This window comes from Ostrea edulis, chromosome 2 (assembly GCF_947568905.1).
Source record: "Ostrea edulis chromosome 2, xbOstEdul1.1, whole genome shotgun sequence".
Taxonomy (NCBI): Eukaryota; Metazoa; Mollusca; class Bivalvia; order Ostreida; family Ostreidae; genus Ostrea; species Ostrea edulis.
In genome coordinates, this window is record NC_079165.1 from 61755508 (window position 1) to 61769072 (window position 13565).

Sequence of the window (13565 nt, forward strand, 5' to 3'; positions counted from 1 at the left end):
AATGTTTTCAAAAAATCCACATTTTTAGAAAAAGTTTTTTTTACTTGATGACTTTAACTTGACATTAATCCAAGCTCCCTCTTGCTTACCTTACACATACTACTTTACTGTACTGTCTCACATATACGAATTGTCGCCAGAAAAAGCCTTTAAGTTCCATTAGATCTAGCAACTCAGTATCCAGGATGAGGATGACTCAAAGCAAAAATTATAATTATCAGTTCCTATTACTTCGTTCCGGACACTTAACAACACGAACAAGATTTTTTTTTGCATCACTAAAACACCAATTTAATGTCTAATTAATGCTGTATAAGGTATTTTGAAACAAGATGGAAACTTTATTACCGATAACATAAATACTAAAAAGCTGAAATTTCCAATAACATTTACCTTATTGCCGATAACATGTTTTTATCCCACTCAATGTTTTTAACAAACTCTACTGTTCGCTTACTGTAAGTATATTTTGATCTATCATTTCCTAAAGGATTATCTACGTCTAAAAATGCAAATGAATATCCTATCTTGAATAAATACAATTCTTTACAGTTCTAGTATTACATTTTGGGTAGATTTTTTCAGAATACATAACTAAATTTCTATTTTCGCTGCTGTTAATCTCTTAAATGGGAATTGCTTAAAGTGCACGTTTAACTGCTGAAAGGATGATTATATACCTATTTAGGATTACAATTATCGCTGCATAGAATGTGTCTTTATCAATAAAAACCACGTATGAACTTACCCTATGATTCCCAAATTTACCGCATCATTGAGCCGAATGTCCGGTAACAACCGAATAACAATTTACGCGTTTACCCGCGTGATATATGTGCTCAGATACATTATATGTCGCGTACCAATACTTTTGTCAATATTTCATACTTCATTAGCGGAAAAAAGAAATTTTACATATCAAAGATAAAAGAGATATAGCGGTAAACTTCATTTTATCTTTTAAAATTTTGTTAACTCTCTTTATGGGTACCTGATAAAGCGGTGCTCTGTTTGACACCAACGCCATGAAAAACACAAAGTTGGAATTGAATGGTCATTTATTACTAAATAAATGACGAATCAAGTAAAAACATTAACTACTATGTAAAACAGATACAAGTAAGTATCCAACAATCCAACAATATATACAAAAAACATATAAGAAAAAGTATCATGGAATATAAAAGTTAGAATATTATGCAAACGTTACACAGGTCCAAAACAAAACAAAAAACAAAAAACAAAAAAAAAACATATGGTGTCAAATGTAAACGTTCCATAATGGCAACCACTCACGTCTAGTTACTAGGTTCAGCTGAAATAGTTCATCATTATTTCCTATTGTGCAATAGTTTACCTACACTACAATATTCCCCGTCTTATAACTTAGCTATCTTAATTTCATGTTAAGAGCGCGTATGGGGATGGGGTGGATTGAGGGTCTTAATCCCCCCCCCCTGAGTTTGGTAGAAAATAAATATTCACACGTATTGCCTATCTTTATGCACTTCCAGTTGTAAATATTTTTAAAATGTTAGTCCCTGGACGTCTAAAATCAATTGCATGGAATTGAAAAATCTGGATCCGCCAATATGTATATATACATTGTATCTGCGTTCCCTCTAACGGTAGTCCCTCAACATACATGTATCTTAGACCTTTTTAAAATTAGTAAACTATGTAGACAGTAGTGTAGTACTATCCCAACTCGAGATTAATCCCTTTTCTACTGGAAGCAATGATTAAGAAGCAAAATACGGAGGGTGTAATTATTACCCAAATAATTAGAAAGTTTTTATAAAGCCCCTGCAGGTAAATTAAGGCCGTGATTCGGTGGTTTGTCATGGAAGACGCGGATTATTTAGAAGTTTCTACCGTTCACGTAGCGAAAACGGGAAGTAACCTGTGGAATATAATACATTCATACAATTTACGTGTATATTTGTGTATGAGAGAAAATAATTTAAAAGGTTGAAAATATACATATCCCTGTGTGTTCATGTATATGGTAATAAACGTCACCAATATTGTCATTCATATTTTGGAATAAACATTAGTTTTACAGGTATGAACCGTGAAAACAACCAAGGGGATGCTTCAGAATGAAATTTTTGGATATATAGGTACATGTAGAGAATACAAAATATCCAATTAATTAGATTACAAAATATCGGAAATATAAAAGTTTGGATATCTCCCGAAAATTATGCGTCACTTGGACTACTCCTGTAAATGAATTATGACCAAAGACGGTTAATTTCTAATACAAAATATCTATCTGATTTTATCATTATTTTCCAGAATGTTGTATGTTAATATCGGCGTATCAAGTCATAAGTTGCTGGATTAAATCTGATGGCTGGTAGCGGAAGGCAACACAAAATATATTACTAGTATTCACAGAAACGGGTATTTCGTCTACCGTACATGTATAAGTATATTTACTTATGTATTAGATTTTCTCGAGTTATATAAATGATTTCATAAAAAGTTACATTTCAGGAATCTATAGAAAATAGCAACAAGGAAAGTAAGCTGCCATCCACTTTTCTTTAAAATAAACCTATCCCTTAATTGTTATACAGTAAGCAAAGTTCGTTATTATTATACTAGTGTGTAAAGATCTATTTATTGGCTGGTAGTCAATGGTAGTGTAAATGGAAGGTTGAGCTGATAAACTGAAGTCATGTTATAAACCATCCTTCCTTATGATTTTGAGGTTAGGGCATATCAACATATATCATTTGCTCTTGTATGAATTTTCAGACAAAAATAAAGAAAGCTTTTTGTTTCGTCTACCCCCCCCCCCCCCCCCCCCCCCCAAAGACGATGCTGCGTGCCTGATCCCACTATCTGATATGTTTACTGAATAGATGCCCAAGTCAACGCAAAAAACGAGATTTCGTTGAATTGATTGATTGTATATTGATTAATGTCCCTTGTATGAAGCAAGCGGTACTGAGGACCTATTGTAACCCGGATCCATATGAATAAATAAGTCTAGTTTGTATAATGGGATGAAAACAATAATCTCCCCTCCCATTAATACAAATTACACATTTACTCTTTATATTTTGTAATTTAAAGGGAAAGACAACCCAAAATACTTTTACATGATAAATGATAGGATTAATCAAATGATAAAGATTTGTCGTACAATTCTGTTGATATATGGCCTAGATAAGCTTCAGGACTAATTTGAAAACGTTAAAAATTGAAATTCCCGCGATCTATAGAGGCTGCCATGATGTGGAACTCTTATGTATTCAAGACCAGAAAAATCAATAATTTTGACGTCACACAGTCTGTTCCGGTTTTGATGAGATTCTAAGATCATCCACAGGTGCGTGGGTTCAGGACCCCCCCCCCCCTTCCGAATAAGCTACATGGGTTGATTTAATTATTTTTTTCTCGAAAATATTTCTAATGCATGTCAACAACGTCTTGCATACCCATCAAGTCCAAAATAATTCAAAATAAGCCCTTTAAAAAATATCCTCACTTGTTATTATAACAGAACTTATAATAACCAGTGAGGGTATTTTTTTTAAAAAGGGCTTGCATGTATTTTGGACTTTATGGGTATGCAAGACGTTCTTGACATGCATTAGAAATATTTTCAACAAAAATTAATTAAATCAACTCATGTAGCTTATTCGGAGGAGGGGGGGGGGGGGGGGGTCCTGAACCCAAGCACCTGTGAGATCATCAAAGACGTGCATGTGGTAGATCTTACGAATAAATAGGTTGATGCCTTCCTGGCAAGCAGTTAGTTACACTAATGTGAAGGGGAGATGTGGGGAAAAAAATTCTCGAAATTCCCGACTCAACCAAGTCATTTGAAAAGAAAAGACTATAAGTTGAGGTTCAAGGCATTTGTATGAAGAATCGTTTACCGTCTGCCTTGTTTGCGACTCGACTGAACGTCTTCTTTTCTCAATTTCTTCTTGCGAAAGAACGGGCTCAAATCTATACGGCCCCAAATTTAACTGTTCGTGATTTGTCATGTTTACATGCTGCTGATGAAATAAACCGGAATAGACGGTGTGACGTCATAAATTAAACTTCAGTGGCCACTCTCTTAGCGGCGGGTAATTCAAAATATATGATAGATTAATATTGATTTAATTGTTAAGCAAGGAGTTTTGTTGTTAAAGACTGTCAATTACGATATCAGTAATTAATACTTAATCCATAAAAGCAACAATGTGGTTATGATTGCCTTTCCCTTTAACAAGATTCCTTTTTAAATGTAGGTTTTCATGGTCATTAAAAAGGTGTTATATAAATAGATATACATATTTATTGCAGGTTGATAAATCTAACCTGTTACGTCGAACACGTGGTTGCTATTTATAGTTTGTAAAGGAATTCAGGCGTGTCATACCAGTAAGACCGGTTATGTAGAGCATGCTTAGCAGGTTCTGTTTCTCAGTCATTCGAGCTCAAGACTTTGTGCTGTTCACACGCTGTACTATGTCTGACTCCGAAAACGATTTGATGGGCGTAGACACAGAAAAGGATTCTACATGTAACAACCCTGTTAATCCTTGTACAGATATTACAGATACTTTCAATTTATTCAAGTGCTATTTGGATTCTTCACTCATTTCCTTTAAGAAAGAACTCTTGGACAGCCAGGAAGGTCGGGAAATTGATCTGCAGAAGAAACTTAAGAAGGACATAGCTTCCTCCATAAAGTCACCCGGCAATAAAATTCAGTTCGAATTTAATGAAGAAATCATTTCCGATGTACAAAATTGCAGAAAAAGGTAAAGTCCAACAAAGAGTGTGTTGCCGTGTGTGAAAACATTGCCAACAAATTATCCAAGCGTAACAAGCTGATTCGAATTGCCGACAACTCACCAGCAGGTTGGGCTACCGTTAACCAGTATGAGCATAATGATATCGCATCGGATTCCGACGATGACAGAAAATTGCGCCAAGCCGAAAACAGAGCTTTACGAGCCATTAAGGGAAAGAAGCGCTTCCAGCCGTATAACAAGACACGCCCCTCTGGTTACAGCGCTCCTCAGTCTACTTCTGGTAATATTCCTGCAGCGGCCGGAAGCCAGCAGCAGCTTTTTCGTGGCTTTGAGAAAAGACGACAGCCCTCAGCCTACGATATCTGCTTCCACTGTAAATTCGCTGGGCATTGGAGGAAATATTGTCCCCTCTTCAGTGCTGGCAACCAACAAAACAATGCAGGATCCTCTAGCAAATGATAAGTATGCCAATGTTGATCTCATGATAGATGAATGCTACATGTCTAGCAAGAATACTGATTTTGATATCGTATTTAAACATCAGAGATATTTGAACAATTTTGAAAGTTCCCACGATTGTAAAGGAGTCAAACATCGCTTGAAAAATGTTTTAGAATTTTGAAAATCTATCAATGCATCTGATTTCATTATCAGTACTATAAGCACTGGTTATGTAATTCCTTTCATTATGTCACCTAAACAAATGTGTATGAAAAATAACAGGTCTGCTTTGCTTAATATGGAATTTGTTTCAGAGGCTGTTTCAGATTTGTTAGAGACCGGGTGTATTTTGCAAGTCCCATTCAAGCCTGTTACTGTAAATCCGCTTAGTGTAACAGTGAATGGTTCTGGTAAGAAAAGGTTAATTTTGGATCTGAGCGTTTTGAACAAGTTCGTCAGAAGAGATAAAGTAAAATTTGAGGATTGGAAGGTTGCAATGCAGTATTTTCAACAAGGGTGCTACATGTTCAAATTCGATCTTAAGTCTGGCTACCATCATATTGATACATGTATATGTTCATCCCAACAAACTTTCTTAGGGTTCTCTTGGGAAAATTTCTTTTACGTTTTTACTGTCTTACCATTCGGCCTTAGTTCAGCGCCTTACATATTTACTAAGTGTTTAAGACCAATAGTAAAATATTGGAGACAATCGGGTATCAATATAGTTCTATATTTAGACGATGGATTAGGAATGGCACAATCCTACGAGAAAGGTGTTCCAGAAAGCGTATTTGTGAGAGATTCTTTGGAACGTGCAGGGTTTTTAGTAAATTCTGAAAAGTCAGTTTTTCAACCATGTCAAAAATTAGAATGGCTTGGGTTGTTATGGAACTCTAACCTGTTTTGTTTGTCTATTACAGAGAAACGTATTTAGGACTGTAAACAAAATTTAGCAGATTTGTTTCACAGACTGCCTCATATTACCGCTAGACAATTGGCCCAGTTTACGGGTAGGATTATTTCTATGGGTCCGGTCATTGGTAATGTCAGTAGGCTTATGACTCGGAAGTGCTACGAATTGATAGAGTCTAGGTTTTCATGGGACAGTTTAATTAAATTTGATAGTTTGCATGGGTTTATAACTGAACTTGTGTTTTGGTCGAACAATTTAGAAAATTACAACTGTCGTTATATGAATGGTTACTCCAAAACATATGCGATTTTGTGTACAGATGCTAGTTCTGTAGCGACTGGAGCAGTTTGTCATCTTTCAGGTACACAACAGTTCTTTCACAGTAATTTTTCAAAGATAGAGAGTGCAAAAAGTTCTACCTGGCGGGAACTTAAAGCTATTCAGCTCGCTTTGTTTTCGTACAAAGAGCAATTGAGCGGTAAATCTGTGAAAATATTCACCGACAGTAAAAACTATGTCTCTATCGTGAAAAGTGGCAGTATAAAAAGTACATTACAGGATATAGCTTTTTCTATTTTTCATTTGTGCTTACAGAAGAGAATTTTCTTAGACATTGCTTGGATCCCTAGAACATTGAATGATCAAGCAGATTTTTTAAGTAAGTTGGTAGACCATGATGACTGGTCTGTTTCTCAAGAATTTTTTGAGTTTATGAATGATTTGTGGGGTCCTTTTACAGTGGACAGATTCGCAAGTCATTCGAATACAAAGTTACCGAGATTTAACTCTTTATTTTGGAATCCAGGTACGGACGCAGTAGACTGTTTTTCACAGGACTGGTATTCCGATAACAATTGGCTCGTGCCGCCTATTCATCTAGTCTTAAGGACGGTGAGACATCTTTTGTATTGTAGATCACGTGGTACTTTGATTGTGCCTTACTGGCCGTCGTCGCCGTTTTGGTCAATGATCTTTGGGCCAGGTTTGACGTACAGAAGTTACGTGCTTGATGTTATTGAGTTTAAAGACACTGCTGAGATTATGCGTAGATGCACTTCTAACAGTTGTATATTCGGCACAAAGAAATTCACAGGTTCATTATTAGCCGTCAAACTTGGTTTCTGAATGTGGTAACGGTATGTACTGTCTGAATCGGGTGCATGTATATGGCAAGGTCCTAGTACAGTGGTACTGTGTGACAAGGTCATGAGTATGAATCGATAGAGTTCTTATTGTATACATAGATTTATTGACAATCAGAATGACAATGTCATGGTACAGGAATTGTATGGCAATGAGACACGGTCTAAGTACTCATGTGGGTACTAAGTGACATGATCTAAGGATTCTTTGACACGGTCCCTGTTATTAGACAGAGTGACAAGGTCATGTTTTAAAAATTATCTTAACTAGATATTTATCAGATTGTTTATGCTTACATTTTTCAGATATGTTCCACATTGGAAGATGGTGTTCATTTCAGACATCGGAGAAAAATTTAGCCGACTTAAGGTTTTATTGTGAAAAGTCAAAGTCTGATAATACCTTACGTAAATATCGATATGCTTTCAAATCATGGATATGGGCTGATGGCCTTTTTTATGCACCACTTTTGTTTCCAATAAAGATTGATATGTATTCTATAGCATTATCACATCTGTGTTTTGTAAAAATATTGTGGCTGGGAGACCACTGTTGTGTAATAATTTATTGACCTGCATTTCTAGTCAAGAAACAGTTTATATGTCAACAATATCTTTGATGCTGGTTTGTCTCCCAGCCAATTCTTTTATTATTTTATGATTTACATTTTCTCGTCATTTAAATAAATGACAACTTTTACACTTCAACATGTTTTCTGTTATGATATTTGGAAACAAACAAAGCTGCTATGTTGCCTTGGATAATCAGTGAGGTTTTAACATAAATATCGATGTGCTTTCAAATCATGGATCAATTGGTGCCGCTCTCAAAATCCAAAGATTCAACACATTCCTGCTACAGACTATCATGTTTCATTATATTTGATTCACTTATCCAAACAATTCAATTCAGTGTCTAAAGTGAATGAAGCTTTTTACGCAATTTCGTGGGCCCACAATATTTCAGGCACGGATAATCCTTGTCATTCATCTTTAGTCGTTTCGGTTTTGGAAGGAGCGCGTAGAATTACTTCAAAACCCGTCACTAAGAAAGAACCCATAACTCCAAAAATTCTACAACGGATAGTGGAACGTTACGGATCTTCAAGAAACAGCTTACCTGACATTAGAATATCATGTACATGTATGTGCTTATTAAGTTATGCAGCGTTTTTGCGTTTTTCAGAACTTGTGAATATTAAGCGTTCTGACATAGCATTTTATGATGGTCATTTTTCTCTGTTTATATCCAAAAGTAAAACAGACAAATACCAACAAGGTAGCAATGTTATTGTTTCTAAAACAAATAATGTCACCTGTCCTTATAATATGTTGAAGTTGTATTTGCAGGTTGCTGTTATTGCATCAGATTCTGACTGTTTCATTTTTAGGGCAGTTACTTTTTGTAAAAAATCGGGTAGCTATAAATTAAGAAAGTCTGGACCACTGTCATATTCTAGGGCTAGAGAGATATTACTTGATGCATTGGAAAATGTGGGTGTGGATAAATCTAAATTCGGTCTTCACAGTCTCCGATCTGGGGGTGCTACCGCAGCTGCCAATGCTGGTGTAAACGACAGACTGTTTAAGAAACACGGCAGATGGAGGTCAGATAATGCCAAAGATGGCTATGTTCATGAAAATATTCATTCTTTATCATCAGTTTCTAAGTCATTGGGTATTTGATGCTATTCTCGAAAATATAAATAGCAATAAAATTTGTATTATCATTTTTTCTTCTTTTCCCCTTTCTTTGTATTTCGAATGTGCAAGTCTTGGAGCAATTACCCATAAAAAGTGTTGTTATGATTTTGAATCAGGTAGTAAATATTTTATGTTCGTTTGAGACTGGTCGAATTAGAACATAAACATATTTATTGCAGGTTGATAAATCTAACCTGTTACGTCGAACACGTGGTTGCTATTTATAGTTTGTAAAGGAATTCAGGCGTGTCATACCAGTAAGACCGGTTATGTAGAGCATGCTTAGCAGGTTCTGTTTCTCAGTCATTCGAGCTCAAGACTTTGCGCTGTTCACACGCTGTACACCCACCCACCCACCCTCTACATACACATTGCTATTGTGTTGTAATGTATATTATCATACAGGTTTATAATGTACATGATACAAATATTTGTTACAAAGAAGGTATATATATATATATATATATATATATATATATATATATATATATAGTTGTATGTCATTGTAGATATTGAAGATATTATTCCTCAAGGCAGTGAGGCAGATTGCGTGATATATGTACTTATGAATAAATGTGCAAGTCTTGGAGCAATTACCCATAAAAAGTGTTGTTATGATTTTGAATCGGGTAGTAAATATTTTATGTTCGTTTGAGACTGGTCGAATTAGAACATAAATATCTCTGTGTGTGTGTTACAATATTCATATCGGGAGATATAAACAACTAAACATCAAAGGTTTATTTCTAACTAAACATTGGTAATTGTACATATTGAGAATCCTTTTTCTTGACTAGAACTCACTCACTGTTTATTTGACAGGTTTTATCGTATTGGAATGTACACTGTATTTAAATTACCTTTTGTAGATACGCACTTGGACACCACATGTCTCTTACATCTTATCACTTTTATGAAAAAATATACAAGGTACTTCGTATAATGACAAAGATCTGGAATCTTTTCAAAGAGCATGTTAAGATATTTTTTAAATCATTCCTGAAATTACGTCCAAATATGTGTTATCATCTCGCGAATCTTCATCTGAAAGTTTCTCGCTCTCAAAGTTTTCATTTTTCGAAGGGTGCTGCAACGAGGACTTTGAATTGGTGTCAATGTAAACTAAAATGTCCCCGTCTTTGGTATCTATGACTCTTGCATAGTCATTCCATTTGTCTATTGGCTTGATGTATGATCCGTTACTAGAGGTGTTGCTGCTGGAGACGTCATGGCCGGCATCCTGATAGTTATGATAGACTTCAGGTTGAGGGGAAAGTGTGGCATCATTTTGAATCTGACTGACTGAACGCCATGGATAATCAGGGGACATTTCAACAAGGTGTCCTCCGATATCCTTGTTGGGCTCATTGGTTACTACGCGCTCATACCGAAGTCCAACATTGACTTCGTTTTCATCAATATCGCAGTAGTCATCGCTGGGATTTTCATGTTGTTGCTCGTTTCCAGTTTTTACGGAATACCTTGCCTTTCTCCTTTTACCGGCTCTTGCTTTCACCTGATTGATGATAATGATTAACAAAAATAGAGAAATCACCCCTCCAACTACTGCGATCACTGTGGCCGTGTTTAACGCTTGTGGTGGACAATTGACGGTAGACTCGGTGGATGTCGTTCTGTATCTGTCCATTATAGAAGTAGTACCATCCTTGATTTCTATTGTTTGATAACGGGTAATTGTAATATAAGCTTTGGTATTTGTTTCTACAAAAAAATTAAATGATGCTATTACAATTCACTTAAGGAGCTAGTTCGTGTGCCAGGAAATAGATTGTACATCTAATTTCAATTGCCATCGAATCAGGATATGGTAACAGAAAATAATATCATTGTTTCACCACAAATGTTGATCATATAGAGTAATTGGGTGTTGTTTACTAATGTCCCGCTCGAGAATTTTTCACTCAGACGGAGACGTCACCATTGCCAGTGAAGGACTGCAAAATTTAGGCCTACATGTATGTTCGGCGATTACGGACTTCGAGTAGGGAGGGATCTTTATCGTGACACGGTGCCTCGGGTTTAAAAAGTTATACTTGTTTGTATTTATATAAGAGTTGCCGAAGTGACGCATAATTTTCAAAACTTCTTTTTCCGAAGAGATAAAAAAAATTGACAGTTCCGATATTCTGTATTTTTTATATAACCAAGTTTGGATCAGTTTCCGTTCTCCACCCTTACTTTTTTTTTAACACGTAGAAATTACAGGTAAAACGTAAACTGACCCAAACCAGGATATTTTGCATAACATGCCCAACAACAAAATTCATTCCTTATAATTAATTCAGAAAGACTAAGCTATAAATCTTCATTCATGAAAATGTTAATAAACGCTGACTGATAATAACAAATCACTTTCGCCACACAGTCACTGTAATAACAACTTTTACGGCTCATTAAAACCTACAGGGAAAATATCGAAATATATAAGAAGTGGTTGTACTTTGTTAAATGAGCATTTTACCTACATTGATTTATACTACTGAACATTGTATGGCAAGTAAAGTAATACTGTAGTTTGCTAATCCATAACATGTAGGTGAAATAATAAGTTATGATTCATATTTTATTTTCGAAATGAAAACCCTCTAAAAATCTAGTCTGTGCATGTATGTTTTTATTTTACCAAGTTAGATATCTTAATATTGTATCAACTATATGTTGAAAACTTACCGATCGTGGGACAGCCAAATACATGACTGCATATGGATATGTCACATTCACATTGGTCACCACAGGTTACTCCATACGAGGGGTAGGGACACACAACGGAGCAGTTCCGTCCAAAGTACCCCGGAGTGCAGGCTAAAAGTACATATATCTACATGTATATCTATAGATCTATCTATCTATATATCCTTATTTAGTTCCAACAACATCAAATCGTGAATCAGCCCATTGGACGAATAAGACGTGTTCTAATTCACTCCTTAAAAACATTGATTAGCAAGCCAAAAACAGTCATTTATATATATATATATATATATATATATATATATATATATATATATATATTTTTAGATGGAGATTTCACATTTAATCCAAAGCTTTCGCTCTGCGGCTCTTCCACTGAGTATATATATATATATATAGTGAAGATAACAAACAGTGATCAATCTCTTTAACTCCTCAACTTCAGAGTACTTGTGCGTGGAATCAGAGTAGTGTTTGAATGATCACTAGATGTTTTAATGATGTCAAAAAGTATAGTCTTTAATTTATCGTGAGCAATGGTCATGTAAAGTGTTGAAAAATCATACGTTTTGATGTTGTTGATTTGAGAAAAGGTTTGCGATTTCTAGTTTACTAAAAGTTCTTTAGAATTTTTTAGAATTCACATTTGATTTGCAACACTTCAAATATCATGCATAACATACATTTAAAAGTCAGAAGAAAAGGTTCACAACTTACTTTGTAGTGTCAAATAATCTAAAAACAATCACTAACCTGTACAGATTCCATCAACCAGGACATAATTTGTACAGCATTCACCGCTGAAAATAATCAGATGAGAAGAAATTAATAGAAACAATCAAATTCGAATGGTACATTTTTGCCGAAGGTTTATATTTATACCTAAATAGTGGAATTAGATTTGTTTTTCGATGAGGGTCGCTCACGATCATGCCATGTGAGTGGTAGTATTTGCTTTGGTAGCCATTTAAAATGTTACTATTCTGTTACTCCTACCAGTGTTCACAAACAGCGTTGTGATTAAGAAAGTCATTTAAAAATCAACTGATAACTGCACAAACATTCATGTGTTTATATAATTTTTACAAACAAATTCTAAAACTAATTGTAACTTTGTGTCCGTCATGTTTTAATTCAAATGTATCCAAAACCAGTAGGATATTAAAGGTTAAACTGATAAAAATATACATCCATGGGAGGTCGCAGCCGGATCTCTGAAAGTAAAATAACCGTGTGGTATCATACGGGGGAAAATACATCCCAAATATTCCAGGACGGCCAGGGCTTCCTGTTGGATCCGACCTTCGAAAATACAAAACAGATAATGATAAAAGTTACGCTCAATGAGTACACAAAAAACGTTTTCATACTCAATTCCCATGCCATCGTTATCACAGTCGTCTTTACTCTGAGTCTTCCCATTAATAGCAATAAGAGCAATCAGTTGGCAAAGGTGTCGGCTAACAGCAAGAATTGAAAACATCATTCACCAGTCTACAGTCGATTTCAACAGATTATGTTGATTTCAACATAGACATGAATTACGTAAGTTTCCGCTTTGTATGTTTTATTTTAAGTATGTACTTTTATACACCACGAAGTTTATGTAATTGACCGATTAGTATTTGATTTCTAATATGCAACATTTCCCTAAATCTTTCAGAGGTGACATTCCATGTATAATTGTATTCTTCTTTTTTCTCATGCTTTATTTTTAGACATTTACAATTACATCTCACACACAAAATCACACACATGCATACAATATCTTGCATACAAAAACTTTCTACATGAACTAGTATTTGACAGCTAGGCATAATTTAAAGGTATTGAAAATATACATACCAACAAAATGATACTAAAAGTAATGATAACAAATATAAC

The 13565-nt window shown here is 35.1% G+C and overlaps 1 protein-coding gene across 1 annotated transcript; it reads right to left on the reverse strand.

Moving 5' to 3' along the window:
• Positions 1 to 9700: 9700 nt before the first annotated feature.
• Positions 9701 to 13189, reverse strand: LOC125681500 (uncharacterized). Its single transcript, XM_048921641.2, has 4 exons — positions 13052 to 13189; positions 12435 to 12481; positions 11661 to 11792; positions 9701 to 10691 (listed from the first exon to the last, which is right to left on the reverse strand). Exons 1-4 carry the CDS (start codon positions 13165 to 13167, stop codon positions 9958 to 9960), a joined length of 1029 nt encoding a protein of 342 aa, XP_048777598.2. The 5' UTR covers positions 13168 to 13189; the 3' UTR covers positions 9701 to 9957.
• Between the last annotated feature and the right edge of the window lie 376 nt (positions 13190 to 13565).

Coding starts and splice junctions, on each gene's coding strand:
- LOC125681500 (XM_048921641.2), bottom strand. CDS start 13,167: ATGATGTTTTCAATTCTTGCTGTTAGCCGACACCTTTGCCAACTGATT. Junction 11,793..12,434: donor GGTTGATGGAATCTGTACAG/GTTAGTGATTGT, acceptor ATGTACTTTTAG/CCTGCACTCCGGGGTACTTT. Junction 10,692..11,660: donor ATTTGGCTGTCCCACGATCG/GTAAGTTTTCAA, acceptor ATTTTTTTGTAG/AAACAAATACCAAAGCTTAT.